Below are 22,558 nucleotides of genomic sequence, written 5' to 3'. Positions count from 1 at the left end.
CAATCTTCTTGTATCAATTGAGGGTTGTTTTATGACCAATTATATGGTTGGTTTTGGAGAAGGTACCATGAGGTGCTGAAAAGAAGGTATATTCCTTTGTTTTAGAATGAAATGTTCTGTAGATGTCTGTTAAATCCATCTGGTTCATAACCTCTGTTAGTTTCACTGTGTCTCTGTTTAGTTTCTGTTTCAATGACTTGTCCATTGGTGAGAATGGGATGTTGAAGTCTCCCACTATTATTGTGTGGGGTTCAATGTGTTTTGAACTTTACTAAAGTTTCTTTTACGAATGTAAAATGCATTTAGGGCATAGATGTTTAGAATTGGAACTTTCTCTTCGTAGATTTTTCTCTTTGATGAATATGAAGTGTCCTTCATATTATCACACTTGATAACTTCTGGTTGAAAGTCTATTTTATTGGATATTGGGATGGCAACTCCAGCTTGTTTCTTGGGACCATTTGCATGGTAGACCTTTTTCTATCCTTTTACTCTGAGATAGTGTCTGTCTTTGTTAATGAGGTGTGTTTCTTGTATGCAGCAAAATGCTGGATCTTGTTTGTGTATCCAGTCTGTTAGGTTATGTCTCTTTATAGGTGAGTCCACTAATATTGAGAGACATTAAAGACAGATGACGGTTGGTTCCTCTTATATTTGCTTTTTTTTTTTTTCCGGAGCTGGGGACCGAACCCAGGGCCTTGCACTTGCTAGGCAAGCACTCTACCACTGAGCTAAATCCCCAACCCCTTATATTTGCTTTTGTAGGTAGCTTTATGTGCTTGTAGTTCTCTCCTTTTGGCTTTGTTGTGAGATGCTTAGTATCTTGTCTTTTTTTTTAATATAGGTATCTTCCTTATATTGGAGTTTTCACTCTAGGATCCTCTGTAGGGCTCGATTGGTAGGTAGATACTGTTTGAATTTAGTTTTGTCCTGGATTATTTTGGTTTCTCCATCTATGTTAATTGAGAGTTTTGCTGGGTATAGTAGCCTGGGCTGGCATTTGTGTTCTCTCTCTTTTTTTTTTATTTTGAAATTATTTTAATTTAGAAATAGAAAAGTCATAGTTAGGAGGAAAGAAACAAAAACCACAAAGCATCCAGGCAACTTTTATTTCATGAGCTTGTCACCCCTTCATTGGTTCACCAGTCCCACGATGAGGAAGGACTCAGCCACCCACAATAATGTTATTAATAGGGATGTGGATCAGTTTCACAAAGAAGCCGATGAACCCCATGATAGCGAATCCAATCGCTGTGGCCATGGCGATCTTCTGGAATTCTTTTCTATCAGGTTTGGTGCATCTTTTAACCAGCCGAATCGAGTCCTTTACAAACTGCTGACTTGGCTCGACAAACTGCATTACCTGATCCATGTTTGTGGGATGGCGGTTTGAGAGGGTGCATTTGTGTTCTCTTAAGAGTCTGCATGACCTCTGACCAGGCTCTTCTGGCTTTCGTAGTCTCTCTTGAGAAGTCTGGTGTAATTCTCATAGGTCTGCCTTTGGTATGTTACTTGGCGCTTTTCCCTTGCAGATTTTAATATTCTTTCTTTGTTCTGTGCATTTAATGTTTTGACTATTATGTGGCGAGAAGATTTTCTTTTCTGGTCCCATTTATTTGGTGTTCTGTAGGCTTTTAGTGCCATTATGGCAATCTTTTTCTTTAGGTTGGGGAATTTTTCTTTTGTGATTTTGTTGAAGACGTTTTCAGGCCCTTTGAGCTGGGAATCTTCATTCTCCTCTATTTCCATTATTCTTAGATTTGGTCTTTTCATAGTGTCCTGAATTTCCTGGATGTTTTGGGTTAGGAGTTTATGTTTTGAATTTTCTTTGACCATTGTGTCAATCTCTTTACAGTATCTTCTACACCTGAGATCTCTCTTCTATGTCTTGTATTCTGTTGGTGATATTTACATCTGTAATTCCTGACCTCTTTCCTAGGTTTTCCATTTTCTGGTTTGCCTCCATTTGTGTTTTCTTTTTTTTTTTTAATATTTTATTTATTTATTATATATGAGTACATTGTAGCTGTCTTCAGACACACCAGAAGAGGGCATCAGATTTCATTACAGATGGTTGTGAGCCACCATGTGGTTGCTGGGATTTGAACTCAGGACCTCGGGAAGAACAGTCGGTGCTCTTAACCTCTGAGCCATCTCTCCAGCCCCATTTGTGTTTTCTTTATTGTTTTTTTTTAAAGATTTATTCATTTATTATATATAAGTACACTGTAGCTTCAGACACACCAGAAGAGGGCATCGGATCTCTTTACAAATGGTTGTGAGCCACCATGTGGTTGCTGGGAATTGAACTCAGGACCTCTGGAAGAGCAGTCAGTGCTCTTAACCGCTGAGCCATCTCTCCAGCCCTTCTTTATTGTTTTTATTTCCACTTTTAGGTCTTGGACTGCTTTATGCAATTCCTTCACCTGTTTGTGTTTTCCTGTATTTCTTTAAGGAGTTTCTTTCCTCTATAAGGGCTTCTACCTTTATACTTGTGCTTTTCTTTCATTGAGTTATTTATATACTTCCTGCTTTTCTTTCATTGAGTTATTTATATTCTCCTTAAAGGACTCTATTATTTTCATGAGAAAGGATTTTAGGTCAGCTTGCTGACTTTAAGGTGTGTTGTATCCAGGGCTTGCTGTGGTGGGAGAGCTGGGTTCTGACGATGCCCATATACTGGCTTCTGTTGCTTACGGTCTTGTGCTTGCCTCTCACCATCTGGTTATCCCCAGTGTTTACTGGTCTGGGTGACTCTGTCTGGAGTCTGCCTCTTTTGTACCTGGGTTGCAACAGGTCTCTTGGTAGGCCTGTGGCCCTGGCTGTGGCAGATCTCCTGTGGGGCCTTCCAACTGGAGGGTCTTCAGAGGGGCAGAGAAGCTGCTGGGAGTAGATCTCCTGGGAGGGCTGCAGACTGTTAGATCTTCAGAGGAGCAGTCACACTGCTGTGGGCGTGGGGGTAGGGGTGGGGTCAATGGATTGTGGTTTCTGTTTCCTTGTGTGTAGCCACACTCTAGGGAGGCTTTCAGTCTTTTAGGTCAGTTGCCCTGCGTATCACAGAGCTCCTGGGTGGTCTTCAGACTGTGGTGTCAATTGCCCAGTTGCCCTGTGTACAGAGGAACTCCTGGGATGCCTTCAAGCTGTGGTGTCCTGGGTACAGCAGATCTCCTGGGATGCCTCAGGATGTGGTATCAAATGTTTGCTGAGTGCAGTGGATCTCCTGGTATGTCTGAAGATAAAGCCTCTTCTGGGGAGCAGACTAGTTAGCAGTCTGTCCTAGCAGAAAGGACCAGGCAGAAGGGTCCATTACCTTTCTTATGAAGTCAGGAAAACCCCAACTACTAATTGTGATGGTTGGAATGAGGAATGGCTTCCATGGTCTCTTGAACACTTTCCAGTTGGCAGCACTATTTAGAGAGGTTTAGGGGGGTGACATCACTGGGGGAAGTATGTCACCGGGGCAGGGATTTGAGAGCTTAAGGACTAGCTCTACTCGCAGTTTCCACATCCTGTTCCTGCTGCTTGCTTTGTTATCACACTCTCCTTCCACGATGGACTGACTGCTGTAGCTATTTGACCATACTGTGAACCCTGATTGTGTTCCGGGGTGGCTCAGCCCTTAGCTCAAAACGTTAAACCACTGGCTGGGATACAGACATGCCCTTAGTACGTACCTTTGATCTCCAACAGTGAAGGTAAAACTAGTTGGCAGAAGGAGGCACCTATGTTTGAAAGTGATGTCTAATTAAGTGACAAAGTGATGAATCACAGAAAGATTTTACAGAATAAGATATGTCCAACTCGGGCTGGAGAGATGGCTCAGCGGTTAAGAGCACCCGACTGCTCTTCCAGAGGTCATGAGTTCAATTCCCAGCAACCACATGGTGGCTCACAACCATCTGTAAAGAGATCTGATGCCCTCTTCTGGTGTATCTGAAGACAGCTACAGTGTACTTATATATAATAAATGAATAAATAAAAAAAATTAAAAAAAAAGATATGTCCAACTCTCAGGAGAACAGAGATGAAAGCGCCTATGCAAGACAGAACAGTGCAGGAAGACAGAGAGAGGGGGTGAGGGGAGGAGACAGGTTTACCAGGGGAGTTTTACAGAGACAGGCTGAAGAGAGAACAAGCTAGACACAGGTGACGACAGAATGAGCCAGAGGGTTAGAAAAGACTGCTAGAGTTCGTTTGAGGCCAAGCAGAGCAATTCAGAGAAGCAGGGAGAAGCCAGACTGAATCAGTCATCATGGAGAGTTTTGAGCTAGAACAGCTAGCTGAGTTGACCAAGCAGATGAAGTTCAAAAAAAAAGATCAAGAAAGGGTGAGTTATTCCTCGGTACGTCTTAGAGGCTGAAAACATTCTAAGCCAGGATTAGATTGTACAGAGGCTAGAAGCTTCCAGGACTAGGCCTAGGATAGCAGACAGAAGCCACAGAGACAATTACATCAGGCAAATAAAAGTTACTTTACAATGGAGAGTTAGTCTTCTGAAACTATAAGATAAAACAATCTTTCTTTTAATACATATGTGCGCGCACGCGCGCGCACCCACCCACACACACACACACACACACACACAACCTGGTGGCACATACTTTTAATGTAACTTGGGAGGTAGAGACAGGGGCATCTCTGAGTTTGAGGTCGGTTTAGTCTACCTAGTGAACGTCAGGCCAGTAAGGGTGACAGCAAACGAAGCAAGCAGACAGAGCAGAAACAACTAAACACTGGTGACCATGTTTAGCTTTTATGTTTCCTCACATTTTAAATTTTCTGGCCCATTTGATGTGAGTTCCCTGTTCCACTGCAGTTAGTTTCCTGTATTAACTTCTTAATTAATAGCTTGAGATTTCTCCACAATGGACATTTTTGTTAAAATTGGAAACTTTTGTTCCCCATTCCTCACACTCGTTGTCCATTGTGCATTTTCACGTTTATTGAAGATATGGACAAAGCAAAATGTTCTCCCGTAACGTGTACACTAAACACATTTCTTCCCACTGTGAGTTCTTTCATGTCTTTTGAGGGAACTCCCAAGCCTGAAGGCTTTCTCACACTCCTTACATTTATAGGGTTTCTCTCCCGTGTGCATTCTCATGTGTCCTCGAAAGCTTGTAGAATAAATGAAGGTTTTTCCACACTCCTTGCATTCATAGGGTTTCTCACCGGTGTGGATCCTCCTGTGTACCTGAACATAACTTGAACATCTAAAGGTTTTGCCACATTGCTTACACTCATAAGGCTTCTCTCCAGTGTGAATCCTTTCATGGGCTCGAAGTGCGCTGAGGAAAACGAAAGCTTTTCCACATTCCTTACATTTATAAGGTATGTCTTCCGTGTGTGTCTTGACGTGCCGTTGAAAGTTTTCAAGAGAAATGAAGGCTTTGCCACACTGCTGACATTCATAGGGTTTCTCTCTGGTGTGTTTTCTCTCATGCATACGACAGTATGTGAGACAGATGAAGGCTTTCCCACAGTCTCTGCATTTGTAAGGTTTCTCTCCAGTGTGCACCCGCCTGTGGACTCGAAATGCTGAATGGGCACTGAAAGCTTTACCACACTCCTTACACGTGTAGGGTTTCTCTCCGGTGTGAGTCCTTTTATGAATCTGAATCGAAGTGGAACATCTAAAAGCTTTACCACATTGCTTGCAAACGTATGGCTTCTCTCCGGTGTGAATTCGAGCATGCACTCGGAGGAAACATGGCCGAAGGAATGCCTTCCCACAATCCTTGCATTTGTGAGGCTTGTGTGCGTCACCACTGTGTGTTACCATGTGCGTTTTAACACTCGTGCGGGAGATGAAGGCTTTCCCACATTCTTTACATTCATAGGGCCTCTCCCCAGTGTGGGTTCTTCCGTGGATTTGGATGGAACTGGGACAACTGAAGGCCTTCCCACACTTCTCACACACGTAGGGCCTCTCCCCAGTGTGAATTCTTTCATGAATTCTAAGAGAACCAGGAGAGCTGAGCACTTTACCACAATGCTTGCACTGATAGATTCTCTCTCCAATGTGTGTCCGTTCATGTGTTTGAAAGGGCTGGTAATAGATGAAGGTCTTCCCACAGTGCTTACACCTGTAGGGGTTTTCTCCAGCGTGAGTCCTTTCATGTCTCTGAAAGGATTTGAGGTAACTGAAGGTGGCCCCACATTCCTTACATTTATATCTCTTCTCTCCACACTTAAACCCGTCAAGCTCATGCCCAGGGTGAGATCTGACATGTCTAGTGAGGGAAGAACAAAGCATGAAGCCTTTTCCACATACACTACAATTATATGGTTTTCCTCCAGCAGTTATCTTGGTCACGCCAGTGTTTGGAATCTGGCTGAAGCTTTCTCTATGCTGAGTAACCTCTTTACTTTCATAGAGTCTTTGTATCATATAACTTCTGCAAAAAGAAAAATCAGAATAACATTATTAATAGTTGTTTACCATTTAATGTTCACTGATACACACCAGAATTACATTTTTATAGCCAGGATATGGTGGTGTACCTCCTGGCACTTGGGAGGCTGAGGCAGGAGGATCACAAATGTGAGGGCAGTTAGTGTTATAAAGCAAGGTTCTACCTCAAAATAAAAGCAAAAGCCAGGCCGGTACTGCATGCCTGAAAGCCCAGCATTTGGAAAGCTGAGGCAGGAGGACTGTTAGGAGTTTGTGGTTATCTAGGGCTCTATGGTAGACTCCTGTCTCAAAACATCAAACCAGGGCCCAGAGAAATGGCAAAGGTTAAGAGCACTTACTGCTTGCCTAGGTTTGTACCCCCATGGTGGCTCAGAATCACCTGTAATTCTAGTTCCAGGGCATCTGATTGCCTCTTCTGGTCCCTAGGAACTCCTGCATGCGTGTGGTACACATAAATTCAAGCAGATAGACACATACATAAACACACATAATTATAATAACACCCAAACAATCAAAAAGTACAATAACAGAGTATTATCAATATACAGGGTTGTTTTTCCATATGGGGTTTCTCTGTGTAGGCCTGGCAGTCCTGGAAGTCATCTGTAGTCCAGACTGGTCTCGAACTCAGAGATCCACCTGCCTCTGCCACCTCTTGAGTGCTGGGATTAAAGGGTTGCACCACCACAACCACCCAGGTTATATGAGGTTTCTTAATGCTGTTTCCAAGTTAAAAAACATTTTTTTTGAGTTTTATTATGTAACCTTGGCTGACCTTTATTCACTATATAGACCAGGTTGGCTTTGAACTCAGGATGTCCCCCCTCCTGCCTTTAATTTACTATGATCCTCCTGCCTCTGCCTTTGTCTTCAAAGTGTTCGGATCACATGTGTGTTGGTGTAAAATTATAATAAATGCTGTCTTTTACCCTGCACTGGATCTGGCACCACAGTGCCCCAAGATATCTCATAGATATCTCCATCTCAGTCAGCAAAGGTATACAAGCTAGCCAGGATATAACACAGCTGCTCTGCTCCATCTCATATCACACTGCTGACGGCTTCTCTCTGAGCCTGGCAACAACCTCTCTACCCATCCAGTTCCCAAGGCAGGCTGCCACCATGCCAGAAATATACATCCCAATTCTGTGGCGGCCCAGTGTCTCCAGTCACCACACACTCTCTTAAACTTAAATCACCACATGAAAGAACACACAACACAATAACCTCTGATCCAACTGATAATACATAATTTGCTGATCTAGACAAACAAAGCCCTGTGCACATCCATCCCTTAAGAACATTCATAACAACCTGTAAATGTGCAGAGAGGAATCTTTTTTTTTTTCTCTTTTTTCTTTTTTTCGGAGCTGGGGACTGAACCCAGGGCCTTGTGCTTGCTAGGCAAGCGCTCTACCACTGAGCTAAATCCCCAACCCCTTGCAGAGAGGAATCTTAACATTGGCCTCCATGTTCTCTCTGCTGCTGCTTCTGCCTTGCTCCAGTCTCCTCCTCTCTAAAACTTTTCTCCCGCCCATCCTTCCTTCTCGTCCATTGACAGGCCTCGTTCTATCTTGTACCTGCCTACACCTGCTTGATGACATCATCCTACACTTCCCCCTTTCTGTCTAATTAAAACAAAACCTTTTCTCTCAAATATAAGCTGAGCACAATTATTATCATTTTGTAATTAAAAGCATAAAATATAGCTAACACCCAGTCCAACATTTTATCAGTTAAACATTTAGTTATTCATTCCAGCTTAAGAAAGGCTTAAAATCTGTGTTATATCCTGGCTAGCTTGTATACTATCTGATAACTATCTAATAAAATATGTATTTTCAGAGTTAAACAGCCTGATAGGCTATAAGACTATAATCAGTCTTTAACCCCGTCAGAAATCTGAGAATGACCAAATATCTATACACATAGGAAGCCTAACACGGCTTCCAGAACTGAGAGGTTGTAGAGACAAATCTCCACTAGCCCAGTCCCCTGTTAGCAATATGTCAGTGCAAGTCTTCAGCCTTCTGGCCCCAAACCAACTGGTAGACTCTGAAACGCAGAAACCTCAAAGGGCTGATAACTCTGGCTCGGTAGAGATTATCAGCCAACAACTCTTCTGCATAAGGTGTTCCTTTTTGGACAGTATTAGTCTGCAGATGAAACAGGCAGTTTCTGCCCAGTGGTTGCCTAGCCACAAAGTATTGCCTTTCCTGGAGGAAGAGATGCTCAATTTCTTCGTTAAATCCACCAAAGGGGAACTGTTAGGAGCAGATATGTCTCAACAAAAGATAAATAACTTTACTTTTCATATTTTGTGGAGTTCTGATGTTTTTGAAAACCATCTATCTGGACTGTAATCTGGATTGTCTGTTAACTATCGTGAAAGTATTCTAACAAATGAGCCATGAATTTGCTATTTGGCCCTTAACTCACATGTATAATCAACTCAGAAGTTTGTAACAGTAACAATAGAAGGACTGTCTCTAAACCTTGTATTTTTAAACTTTTTTAACAAATAAATTCTATACCAAAGCAAAGATATGATTTTAGCTTAGTTACCAAATGAGATTATGGCTGTACAATTCAATCTAGCTAATTCCTCCCTGTTAAATTACAACCACTTCTAAATTCCTCATAAAAACAACCTTAGAATAATCACTTTCAGCCCCCCAAAAGTCCAGGGAATTGGGGCGACGACTCTCCTATAACTTCTTCAAGCTGTACATGGGCATTGAAATATCCTTGGGGGTAGGGGTAGGAAGAATGAAATAAATGTTGTAGCTGGATGTGTGTCTTGACTGGACCCAGCTGAAAGTCTTTGAGACCAGGAATCCAAGTAGGTACATTCTGTAAAATATACTTCTCAAGACAAAAGTTTAGAATAGAGATATCTTTCTGTTTGATTCTCTTGAATCTAGTTCTTCAGGCGGTCTCCCTCTCTCAAATCTGATCAGTATGACTGTGAGGTTTCCAGAGCATAGGTTTGGCCTGTCTAAATTCATGTGTTTGAATTGCTTGGCCATTGGGAGTGGCACTATTAGGAGGTGTGGCCTTGCTGGAGGAACTGTGTCACTGTGTGGTAGGCTCAGAGTTCTGTCAGGCTCTGCCAGTGTAAAAGATAGTCTCCTCCTGGCTGCCTTTGGATCAAGATGGAGAACTCCTAGCTCCTTCAGCACCATGTCTGCCTGGAGGCCGCCATGCTTCCAACCATGATGATAATGGACTGAACCTCTGAAATTGTAAGCCAGCCCCAATTAAATGTTGGCCTTTATAAGAGTTGCCTTGGTTGGGCTGGAGAGATGGCTCAGTGGTTAAGAGCACTGACTGCTCTTCCAGAGGTTATGAGTTCAATTCCCAGCAACCACATGGTGGCTCACAACCATCTGTAATGAGATCTGGTGTCCTCTTCTGGCCTGCAGTCATATATACAGACAGAATGCTGTACATAAAAATAAATAAATAGGGGTTTGGGATTTAGCTCAGTGGTAGCGCGCTTGCCTAGCAAGCGCAAGGCCCTGGGTTCGGTCCCCAGGTCCGAAAAAAAAAAAAAAAAAAAAGAGTTGCCTTGGTTATGGTGTCTCCTCACAGGCAATAAAACCTAAGACAACTACCCTATCTAATAAAATGTTTAAACGTTCAGTATCTGTGTCATTTAAACTATTTTGACAAAAAACATTTTTTTAAAGAAAACCATATACAAGTTTCTTTTGGTTGCCTAATTTAAAAATGTAACATGTAGTAAGATTCTGCTTTCTTTAGTGTGTAAACTCACCTTACATTTTCCTCTTGGATTCTGTACTGATTTGTAACATCCTCGTCTTCCAATTCACCCCCTAAAATGTAAACCCGTAAAACCATTACAAACTCTTTTTTTTAAAAAAAGATTTTATTTATTTATTGAATATAAGTACATTGTAGCTGTCTTCAGACACACCGGAAGAGGGCATCAGATCTCATTACAGTTGGCTGTGAGCCACCATGTGGTTGCTGGGAATTGAACTCAGGACCTCTGGAAGAGCAGTCAGTGCTCTTAACCACTGAGCCATTTCTCCAGCCCCCCATTACATACCCTTTTTTTTTTTTGGTTCTTTTTTTTCAGAGCTGGGGACCGAACCCAGGGCCTTGCGCTTCCTAGGCAAGCGCTCTACCACTGAGCTAAATCCCCAACCCCCCATTACATACTCTTATTGCTTACCAAAATCTTCTTAGGTTCTAGGTCTGAAACAAGCTCACAGTGCCTGGCCTAAGTCACTATAAACCACTTTTTACATCCTAACTCTTCAAATAGTGATGGCAGGCAAGAAATCACTGTTGGTGGGCTTGGTGGTGCACACTTTTAATCCCAGCAACGGGGAGGCAGAGGCAGGCAGATCTCTGAAAGTTGAAGGCCAGCCTGGTCTATCTAACAAGTTCTAGGTCATCGGGGATACACAGTGGAAACTTGCCTCAAACAATCCCAACAACAAAAACAATCCCTCCCTCCCCCAAAGTCATGTAATTACCTACGTGAAGGAAACAACATCGCCCTTACCCACAGAGGCCAGGTTTGCCATGGTTTCCCACATCACATCTCTGTAGAGTTTCTTCTGCGCAGGACGCAGCACAGCCCACTCTTCCTGAGAGAAAGTGACACACACGTCTTCAAAGGTCACCGAATCCTAGACCATGTGAAGAAGAGACAGACGATCACCAGGGCTAGGGAATCTATATTCAATCTGTAAATGCACACACACAGCATTATTTTTTTCCCTTTGCAGTACTGGGGAATGAACCAAGTGTCATTCATGCTGGGCGAACTGTTCCACTCAGGCAGGCTAGCCCAAAGGTGACATGCAATTCTGCGGTCCCTCAACACTTAACTGCCTGGCTTGATTGTCAGTTTTACTAATTATTCATAGAGAGTTGTGTAAGTTTAACAGCTTCTAGAAAGCATGAACAACAGGTGACATTTTTTTACTATGGTCACCGCACAAGCATTTTAAAAAATATATAGTTTGGGCTGGAGAGATGGCTCAGTGGTTAGGAGCACTAACTGTTCTTCCAGAGGTCCTGAGTTCAAATCCCAGCAACCACATGGTGGCTCACAACCATCTATAATGAGATCTGATGCCCTCTTCTGGTGTGTCTGAAGACAGCTACAGTGTACTCAAATACATTAAATAAATAAATCTTTAAAAAAATATATATAGTTTAATTTGCTTTTGGAGATAAGAGTCTTAAGTAGTCCATATTGGCATATGAAAGATGGCCTTAAACTCCTGATCCTCCTGCTTCTGCCTTCCAATGCTGGGATTAAAGTGCAGGCTCCCACACCTCCTTATTTGTTTATAGACAGGGCCTTAACTCCATAGTCCAAGCCGATCTGGAAGATGTGATCTTGCTGCCTTGGTCCCCTTGGTGCTGTGATCACAGGCCACGATTGGCTGTCATCACGTCTTACTAGTCTATAATGGTAGTTTAACTGGAATAAAAGTTTTTCATCTATTTTTGGTGAGAAAAATTCTTTTTTTTTTTTTTTTTTTTTTTTACTGCTTATGATGTTTGATACTTCTTCCTCAGACTTTTAAGGGTTGAGATCACAGACATTCATCATGTCTGACTCTGGGTGGAGGATTTAATGTATAAGGATGCACTGAAGAGGGGTTGGGGATTTAGCTCAGTGGTAGAGTGCTTGCCTAGCAAGCGCAAGGCCCTGGGTTTGGTCCTCAGACTCGGGGGGGGGGGGGGGGGGGGGAGGAAGGAATGCACTGAAGATTTGTAAGTTTCCCCCATTCATTCCCTTCATTAGAAACAAGGCGCCGGGGTTGGGGATTTAGCTCAGTGGTAGAGCGCTTGCCTAGGAAGCGCAAGGCCCTGGGTTCGGTTCCCAGCTCCGAAAAAAAGAACAGAAAAAAAAAGAAGTGCGTAGAAACAAGGCGCCACAGATTCTATAGAAATCCAACTTGTAATGAGATACAGTTCAATACACTGTCCTAAGGTACTCAAGGGTGTGTATGTGTGTGTGTGTGTGTGTGTGTGTGTGTATGTGTGTTTGAGAGAGACACACACACACAGACAGAGACAGAGAGAGACAGAGAGAGACACACACAGAGACAGAGAGACAGACGGGGGGGGGGTCTCATGTATCCCAAGCGAGGAGGCTCAAACTTATTGATGCTGAGGGTGATCTTGAATGTATTGCTTTGTTGCTGTTTTTGAGACAGGGGTCTCACTATGTAGCACAGGCTGACCTGGAACTCACTATGTAGCCCAGGCTATCCTCGATCTGCCTAACTCTATCTCCCAAGTGCTGGGATTAAAGGCATGTGCCACACACCTTCTTTACCTTAGTATTTTTTATATTTGTATTTTATTATTTATTCTTTCTTAGCTTATTATCAATGTGAATGTGTGTTCACACATACATGTGTATGCCCAGGAAGCCTGAACAGGGTGTTGAAGCTTCTGGAGCCAGAGTTACAGGTGGTTGTAAACCGTTCACTGCAGGTGCTGGAAAAGTAGCTCTTAATTGCCAAGCCCCTTGAACTTAATAATAAAACATTTTTTTTGAGACAGGGTCTAACTATATAGCCTTGGTTGGCTTGCAACTTGTTATGCTGTCTTGAACTCAGAGATCTGCCTGCCTATGCTTCCCAAGCCTGAGATTAAAGGCCTGTGCCACTATGGCTGGCTATTTAAAAAAAATTACTTATTGTTATTATGCATTAAGGGGAAAGGTTATGTGCCATGGCAAAAGTATGGAGGTCAGAAGACAATTCTGTGGTATCAATTCTCTCCTTCCGTTACATATTGATAAAAAGCAATTCATTAGGAAGACATAACAATGGTAAACTTTTATGCACCAAATTACTAGAATATTGAATTTCATAAAACGATAAAAGACATAAAAGACCATGCAGAGGGACTTTTAATACCCTACTCTCATATTTACATAGGTCTTCCAAACTAAAAGAAACTTTAGAGCTAAAATGCATTACTGGCGAACTGAACTTAACACCTATTTAGAATGTTGTGGTGGTTTGAACAGGAAGGAATGGCCCCCACAGACTCACGTTTGAATGCTTGGTCACCAGGGAGTGGCACTGTTAGGAGGTGTGACCTTGTTGGAGTAGGTGTGGTACTGGGTGTGGGCTTTGAGGTCTCCGAAGCTCAAGGTAGGACTAGTGGGTGTCTCTTCCTACTGTCTATGGACCTAGGTGTAGAACTTGCAGCTCCTTCTCCAGCACTGTCTGCCTGCATGCTGCCAGGTTCCCCCACGGCGATAACAAACTGCACCTCGGAACCTGTAAGCCAGCCCCAATCACATGCTGTCCTTCATAAGAGTTGCCGAGGTCATGGTGTCTCTTCACAGCAGTAAAACCCCTAATGGTGACAAATTTCCCCCAACAGATAAGAAACACCGATGTACCAGTCTCCCAAATTAATCAAATCTCAACAAATACCAAATACCAAATACCAAAGCCAAGCAAACTAGAAAGCCTACAAAAAACCAAACCCCAAACCCCTGCAATGGAGTGAAATGGGAAACCGAGAAGAGAAAGGACCAACATCACAAAGATACTCGGAGACTAAAATACATTACTGAATGAACAGTGGGCGTCATCCAAGAAATCAGACAGAAAATTAAGATTCCCGGAGACAAATGATAAGGAAAAGGGAACCCATCAGAGCTTCTGGGACACAGCCAAGGCGGCCCTAGGATGAATTTGCATAATTCAGTAATAAGTGCTCGAATTAAAAAAAATTTGAGATATATCACATAACTTAATGCTCTACCTAAGGCTCTTGAAAAACAAGCAGCCAATCCCAAACACAGAAGATGGCAAGGACTACAGATGAGGGAAGGGATTAGTGAAAACAGAGACTGAAGTCAGCTGAAAAGTCGGTTCTTTGAGAAAGTTAGATAAACCCTTAGCCAATATGACAAAAATAGGGAAAAACCCAAAAATTAAACACAATTAGAGATCAAAGGATCCCCATTATAACTCTAATGGAATTCAGAACATTATTCGAGGTGATTTTGAGGACTTCCCAGAAGAAACAAAAGAATTTCTAAACCTGCCTCATCAACCAAAATTAAACCCAGAATCTGCACTAAAGTAAGATGTGTGCATGTTGCGTGCAGATGTCTTAGCTACTTTTCTATGGCTAGGATGGGACCAAGCCAATCTACAGAATGAAAAGCTTATTTTGGGCTTACAGTTTCAGAGGAATAAGGAAGGGACCCTCACCATCACAGTGAGGAAGCACGCAGCCGGCACCAGGGACAGTGGCAGCAACAGCTGAGTGTTCACGTCCTGAACCACAGCAGCAAGTAGAGAGGGCCAACTCCAAATGGCTCCAAGTCTTTCCATTCCCCAACCCCAACCCCAACCCAGTGACATTCTACCTCCAGCAAGGTACTTCATAAGCCTCCCCAAACAGGGTCATGAGCTGGAGGGAACATGGGGCATATCTCATTCAGATTACAACAACCAAGTGGGCTTCCTCCCAGAAAGGCAAGGTTGGTTTAACACATGCGAATCAAGAAATGTGAGGGCTGGAGAGATGCTCAGTAGTTAAGAGTACTGGCTGCTCTTCCATAGGATCTGGGTTTGATTTCCAGCACCTGCATGGTAGCTTACAACTATCTGTAATTCCAGTTCCAGGGGATGTAGTGCCCTCTTCCAACCTCCCCCAGCACCAAGTATATACATGGGACGCAGACATATATGCAGGCAAAACACCCATATACAGAAAGTGAAGCTTTTTTTATATAAAGATTTATTTATTTATTATATATAAGTACACTGTAGCTGTCTTCAGAAGAGGGCATCAGATCTCATTACAGATGGTTGTGAGCCACCATGTAGTTGCTGCCGCGATTTGAACTCAGGACCTCTGGAAGAACAGTCAGTGCTGTTAACCACTGAGCCGTCTCTCCAGCCCCCCAGAAAGTGAAAATTTAAAAAGAAAACTGAAAAATAATGGTGGTGAATTTCTTTAATCCTAGCACTTGGGAGGCAGAGAGAGGCAGGTGGATCTCTGTGAGTCCCAGGGTTCCAGGACAGCCGGGGCTTTGTAAACACTGTCTGAAGGAAAGAGAGAGAAGTGGCAGGGGGGGATATGAAATGTAACACACCATTAAAAAACTTAAGGACAGAGATCACACCATTCAGTTGATGAATAAACATCTGACAAAATTTAACACGCCTTCACGTGTGGAACACGTCTAACAATGATAAAACTTATAACTAACAGAACACGTCTAACAATGATAAAATTTATAACTAACAATGTATTCAACGGGAGCAAATTGAGCATTTTCTTTAGAATCAGGAATGAAACAGGATGTCCGCTCTCCCTTTCCATTCACTGCCGGGTTTGAAGTCACAGCTACAGCAGCTAGACGTGCGAAGGGCAGAGCAGGATAAAGTAGGAAGGGAAGAAGTCAAACCATGTGCATTCGCGGGTGGCCTCATCCTTGGATCTGATAAACACGGTAAAGTCGCAGGATACAAAATCAATATTAGAGAAAATAAAAACAGACTCATAGATACCAAGAATGTATCCTCAGAGAAAGAAATTGAGAAAAATAGCCCGTTCAAAGTAACTCCCAAAAAAAAAAAAAAAAATGCAAAACTAAGACAACCGGAGAGGGAGGTCGTAGAAGATACGACATGGGCAGAACTAGCTAATTCTGTGAAAATGGCTAAACCACTACACTGGCTGGTTCTGTGCGTCAACTTGACACAAGCTGTGCTATCATAGAGAAAGGAGCCTCCCTTGACGAAATGCTTCCATGAAATCCAGCTCTAAGGCATTTTCTCACCTAGTGATCAAGCAGGGAGGGCCCAGCCCCTTGTGTGTGGTGCTGTCCCTGGGCTGATGGTCTTGGGTTCTATAAGAGAACAAGCTGAGCAAGCCAGGGGAAGCAAGCCAGTAAGTAACATCCCTCCATGGCCTCTGCATCAGCTCCTGCTTCCTGCCCTGCTTGAGTTCCCATCCTGATTTCCTTTGGTGATGAACAGCAATGTGGAAGTGTAAGCTGAATAAACCATTTCCTCCTCAACTTGCTTCTTGGTCATGATGTTTGTGTGGGGATAGAAAACCCTGACTAAGACAACCACTAAGACTAATTTGCAGTTGCATGCATGGCCTTCAAAATTCTGATACAAGTAAGCACTCTTAACCACTGAACCGTCTTTCCAACCATGAAGAATCTTTTTCTCTGGAACCTAATACCAAAGAGAAAAAACAAAACGCACGCTACCCAAGGCAGAGGAAGTTGATATCAAAAGGTTGTTTAGAGGTCGGAGAGACAGCTCCGTAGTTAAAAGCACACACTGCCCTTGCACAGGACCCATCTTTGGTTTCCAGCCCTCACGTTGCTTGGCTCACAACGTCTGTAACTCCAGCTCTGGGAAGACTCTACACCTCTGAGGGTGCGTTCATGTGCACACATGCTACCACCCATTAAAAAAAACTTCTTAAGGGATCTGGGGAGATGACTCAAAGCCTAAGAACACTGATCGATCCTCCACAGGTCCTGAGTTCAATTCCCAGCAACCACATGGTGGCTCACGACCATCTGTAATGGGATCCGATGCCCTCTTCTGGTGTGTCTGAAGACAGCTACAGTGTAGGTATATAAAATAAATAATAAATAAATAAATAAATAAATAAACCTTTAAAAATATTTTTTTGGTTCTTTTTTTTTTTTTTCGGAGCTGGGGACCGAACCCAGGGCCTTGCGCTTCCTAGGTAAGCGCTCTACCACTGAGCTAAATCCCCAGCCCGAGAAAAAACAAAAAAACCCAAACTTCTCCTACAAGAGAGACATGAGCTAAGGAACCAAAACACGAAACATCCATATGAAGCAACGGCTGACAGTAATTATTCCAATTTAATGACAGACATGTAATTAGATACAGGCTAAGAACGACAACAATGACAAAAACCCAAACACTGACTATGGTAAACACAGGAGAAGTTGAGCTCTGTTCTGAAGTGCAAAGACAAAGTGTCAAAATGAGCCGGATGAGACGACTAATTACGTTGGGCTTTAATTTACAAGTCATGGAAGCTAAAGAGTGATTTATTTCAAATATTTAAATGAGAAAAACCCCACAGTACTAGAATTCAAAAAAAAGGGGGGCTGCCGAGATGGCTCAGTGGTTAGACACACTTGCTCTCGAGGACCTGGGTTTGGCTCCCAGCACCCATCTGGTGGCTCACAACGATCCTCCTGACCTCTGTACGCGGCCAGGCATTCGTGTGCTACATATACATGCATGCTGGCTAAATACTCCTATGTGGAAAATAAATAAATCTGAAGTGTTTGAGAGAAATATCAGGTGCAGAGGTTTGCATCTGTAGGCCCAAGGGATCAGGAAGCTGAGGCAGAACAATCCCACCAGAGGCCTGCATAACAAAGGTGAGGCCTTTCTTCCAGAATATGAAAAAAGAGGGCAGGAGAGTGTGGGTCTGTGGTGCAGCATCTGCCTAAGGCAATATGTTTGGTCACCCAAACTGAATAGAGAAAATGTGTTTCTAAGACAAATACAAACCAAGGCTATAGCTCAGTGGAATTGGGTTTGTACTTAATGAAGCTGGGCACTGGGGGCACAGACTCTAATCCCAGCACTTGAAAGGCAGAGGCAAGCAGATCTGAGTTCAAGGCCAGCAGGTACTACACAGTGGCCCATAACTTTAATCTCAGCATTAGGGAGGCAGAGGCAGGCGGATCTGTGAGTGGGAAATCAGCTCTGGCAGCTTGGTTTACTAAGAGTCCAGGACAGCCAGAAACCCTGTCTCAAAAAAACCCACAGAGGGAGGGGAAGAAGGGGGAGGGGGAAAAAGGGGAAGGGAAAGAAGAGAAAAGGGGAGGGGGAAGAAAGGGAAGGGGGAAGAGGGAGGGGGAGGAAGGGAGAGGGAGAGCGCCCCTGGAGGCAAGAAGAAGATATAGGAGATGTCATGTCCCCTGGAACTCTGGAGTTACAGAGGAATAGCTACTGGAACTGAACCTGAGTCTTCTGTAAGCAGAGAGCTCTTAGCCTAGCCACTGAAGCATCTCTCTAGCTTTCTGTTTTGAAGACAGGGTCTCACATTGGCCTGAAATTTATTATGTAGCCTAAGATAGACTCAAACTTGAAGTGATCTCTCAGCGTTGGCTTCCTGCTAGGATAAAGAGAAAAGGAGTTATTTCATGTGTATGAATGTTTTCGCTGCAAATATGTATGTGTACCACCTGTGTGCCTTGTACCCAAGGTGGTCAGAAGCAGGTTGTAGGATCTCTTGGATCTGGATTTATGGTTGGTTGCGAACCACCATTTAGGTGCTGGGAACTGAACCCTTGTCCTTTGGAGAGCCTCAAGTACTCTTAACCACGGAACCATCTCTCCAGCCCCAACACGGGTTACAGTATCTAAACATTTACGCACCACCGAGGCCACTCAGAGATCACGAAGTTCTGTTCTAAACTGGAGTGGGAAGAAGCTGAGGTTTAGAAATTAGCGAAGCCTGTGGAAATTTAGGGATTTACTTCTAGCCCTAGAAAGACGAGATTAGAGGGCAAGGCCTCAAATCAGTGGCTGTGTCCAACACCCTCATAAAACCGAGTGGTACCAGTGACTCTGGGGCGAGCGAAAGGCCCGGGCCCGCACAAGCTTAGCTCTTCCAGTGCCCAAATCTGGTCACAGACCCGCAGGGCTCAGAGCCCCGCTCCTGCTGGGCTGGTTGCTGCGCAGATGGGTAGGACCAGCACCCCCTCCGCTACACCCCCCATTTCTCCTTCCCTCTCCTCCCCCCCCCCCCCCCCCCCCCGTGGCGAGGCAGCCGCACTCACCATTGCAGGTCTTCGCAGATCCAGGCTTTACCTTATCCTCAAGGAAATCGCACTAGTCCGTCACCTAGTCCAGACTTGTGTGACGTCCCGCGCATGTGCATAACATGGCCACGCCCACTCCCCGCCTTAAGGGTGTCACCTTTTCTGATTGACCAGGTAGCCTAGGGCATTCTGCGTTTAAGTTGTTCTGGAGAGACCCCGACGTCTTTCCGCAGCTGCTTCTGAATAAGGAGCGCAAATGTGCTCGGCTTCCAGATGGTGCTACATCTAGCGTTATGCAGAGTAGTTAATAGTGTTTGCAAGAGGACGGAAAGCCCTCCAGGGAGGGAGGCTGGTCCTAAAACCGTGGTTGTTTGCAACAGACACTTCGTTTTTCAAGGCAGATCAGGGTTTGCTTCATAGTTTCACCATCGTCACAGATCCAGGTTTAGAAAAGGAATACCCTACTCTGGTCTGACATTTGACACAGAAGTTTCTTTTCTTTTCTTTTCTTTCTTTCTTTTTAAAGATTTATTTAACATATATAGGTATAAGCACACTGTAGCTGTCTTCAGACACACCAGAAGAGGGCATCAGATCTCATTACAGATGGTTGTGAGCCACCATGTGGTTGCTGGAATTTGAACTCAGGACCTCTGGAAGAGCAGTCTGTGCTTTTAACTGGTCTGACATTTGAATTGGACAACCCCAGCACTGGTATAGGTTTCTTTGTTTCTCTGCTATATAACAAGGGCTGGCAATGTAGCTCAGGACCCTTCTGCCTCAGCCTCCCTAGTATTGTAATCACAGGTACTTGTTGTTTTTTAACAGAATCTCAATTGTTCTATTTGACCAATGAAGACACAGGAGCCAGATGCTGGGGTGAAAGCCCCTAGCTCAGGGAGGCAGAGAAAGCTCATCTTCCTCCTCAGCTGAAGTCTCAGAAGATATCCCTCTCTCACACCTTCAAAACGTCTCAAAGGTCTCAGAAACCTTCAAACTCCGGTCCCCTTCTGCTGCCTTCAGATCAAGATGTGGACTAGAACTCTTGGATCCTCCAGCACCAACCATGTCTGCGTGCACCCTGTGCCGTGAATGCCAGGCTTCCCATCTTGATGATAATGGACTGAACCTCTGAAACTTGTCTTTATAAGAGTTGCCTTGGTTGGGTTGGGGATTTAGCTCAGTGGTAGAGCACTTGCCTAGCAAGCGCAAGGCCCTGGGTTCAGTCCCCAGCTCCGGAAAAAAGAAAAAAAAAAAAAAAAAAAAAAAGAAGAGTTGCCTTGGTTATGGTGTCTCTTCACAGCAATGAAACCCTAATGAGGGCAGAAGTTGGTACCAGCGACTGGGGGATTGCTGGGATAGGCCTGACCATGTTCTGACCAGGAGCTGCATCTGAGTTTTGCCCCTGGGTGGGGGGACTAAAGGCAGGCACCCACCACCACCACCACCTTGCTAACAGTAACTCTAGAATTCAGAAAACAACTAATTTACAGAGATCCACTTGTCTCTGGGAGGATTAAAGACCGGGCTACCACCACCCTGCTTAAATATTTAACCTTAGCTACAAATCACTCCAACTCTTGGAGATTTAGAAAACAAGTTTGAGCACAGAACACATGAAACTCAAGGATGACCAAAATGCGAATGCTTCACTCCTTCTTTAAAAGGGGGAACAAGAATACCCTTGGAAGGAATAGGGAGGCAAAGTTTAGATCAGAGGCAGAAGGAACACCCATTCAGAGCCTGCCCCACATGTGGCCCATACATATACAGCCACCAAACTAGATAAGATGGATGAAGCAAAGAAGTGCAGGCTGACAGGAACCGAATGTAGACCTCTTCTGAGAGACACAGCCAGAATACAGCAAATACATAGGCGAATGCCAGCAGCAAACCACTGAACTGAGAACGGGACCCCCGTTGAAGGAATCAGAGAAAGGACTGGAAGAGCTTGAAGGGGCTCGAGACCCCATATGAACAACAATGCCAACAAACCAGAGCTCCCAGGGACTAAGCCACTCCCCAAAGACTATACATGGACTGTCCCTGGGCTCCAACCACATAAGTAGCAATGAATAGCCTAGTAAGAGCACCAGTGGAAGGGGAAGCCCTTGGACCTGCCAAGACTGAACTCCTAGTGAACGTGATTGTTGGGGGGAGGGTGGTAATGGTGGGAGGATGGGGAGGGGAAAACCCATGTAGAAGGGGAGAGGTAGGGGTTAGGGGGATGTTGACCTGGAAACCGGGAAAGGGAATAACAATAGAAATATAAATAAGAAATACCCAAGTTAATAAAGATAAAAAAAAAGGAAGAAAAAAAGAAAACAAGTTTGAACCCTTTGAACCCTTTGACTTCGCTTAAAACACTTAAAATCTCTTACCTGTTTTTAATAACAACCAACGAAAATATCTATTGTATTTAAGGAGAGAACTCAAAAGCTGATGTCTGAGATGTTATGGGCCACACGACAATCTACAGTCTAATATTCTAACGTGGAATTAAGCTATATGGTGTAAGAAACTCATTTTTCATTTCATAGCAGCAAGGCTAGTGTGCCTTTGGTAGATTATCATTGGGAAGTATTGTTTTTTATTTTTATTTTTTCATGCCTGATCAAATGAAAGGTATTTGCTAGTCTTTGTTAGTTAATTTAGACTGAGTGACCAAGCCGTCGGATGAACTCTCACCCTCCTTACTCTGGAGATCTCGCTTGGTCAAATTTAATCTTTATCAATCTCGATGTTATCCGCAGGACTTCTTCTCCTGTGAAAATAAAGACAAAAATCTCTTCCCCCAGCGTAATACATACACCACCATGCCCAGTTTCCATTCTGAGGACAACATACCTTTAAAATACACAGAATGAGTTAATTTAGCAGTTTTTAAAGAACTATCCAGGGTTTGGGGATTTAGCTCAGTGGTAGAGTGCTTACCTAGCAAGCACAAAGGCCTTGGGTTTGGTCCTCAGCTCCGGAAAAAAGAAAAAAGAAAAAACCATCCAATCCTCTCCATAGCTGTTGTTCTTCTCTCAATAGCATTTTAAAAATTCAAATTTGTGTTTATTAAGCATATCTTTTTTTAAAAATTACTATTTATTTTATGTATAACTACACTATAACTGTCTTCAGACACACCAGAAGACGGCATCAGATCTCATTACAGATGGTTGTGAGCCACCATGTGGTTGCTGGGATTTGAACTCAGGACCTCTGGAAGAGCAGTCAGTGCTCTTAACCACTGAGCCATCATTCCAGCACCAAATTTCATTTCTTTGGGTTATCTTTTGGGTTACTTCCTGCAGGTAATGGAGTTTGGATATGCAAAGAGC

The 22,558-nt window shown here is 43.7% G+C and overlaps 1 protein-coding gene and 1 pseudogene across 1 annotated transcript; both read right to left on the bottom strand.

The window, feature by feature from the left end:
- On the bottom strand, nucleotides 1,022–1,398 carry Sec61g-ps1 (Sec61 translocon subunit gamma, pseudogene 1; annotated as a pseudogene).
- Nucleotides 4,589–19,336, bottom strand: Zfp791 (zinc finger protein 791). The gene is made up of 4 exons (XM_087596655.1): nucleotides 19,248–19,336; nucleotides 10,953–11,079; nucleotides 10,194–10,254; nucleotides 4,589–6,398 (listed from the first exon to the last, which is right to left on the bottom strand). The coding sequence occupies exons 1-4, from the start codon at nucleotides 19,248–19,250 to the stop codon at nucleotides 4,988–4,990; spliced, it is 1,602 nt and encodes a 533-aa protein (XP_087452781.1). The 5' UTR covers nucleotides 19,251–19,336; the 3' UTR covers nucleotides 4,589–4,987.
- Between the last annotated feature and the right edge of the window lie 3,222 nt (nucleotides 19,337–22,558).

Source organism: Rattus norvegicus, chromosome 19 (genome assembly GCF_021556685.1).
Source record: "Rattus norvegicus strain SHRSP/BbbUtx chromosome 19, alternate assembly SHRSP_T2T, whole genome shotgun sequence".
NCBI classification, from domain to species: Eukaryota; Metazoa; Chordata; class Mammalia; order Rodentia; family Muridae; genus Rattus; species Rattus norvegicus.
Note: the sequence above shows the minus strand (reverse complement) of the source record. Positions and strands in the feature narration are given on the sequence as shown.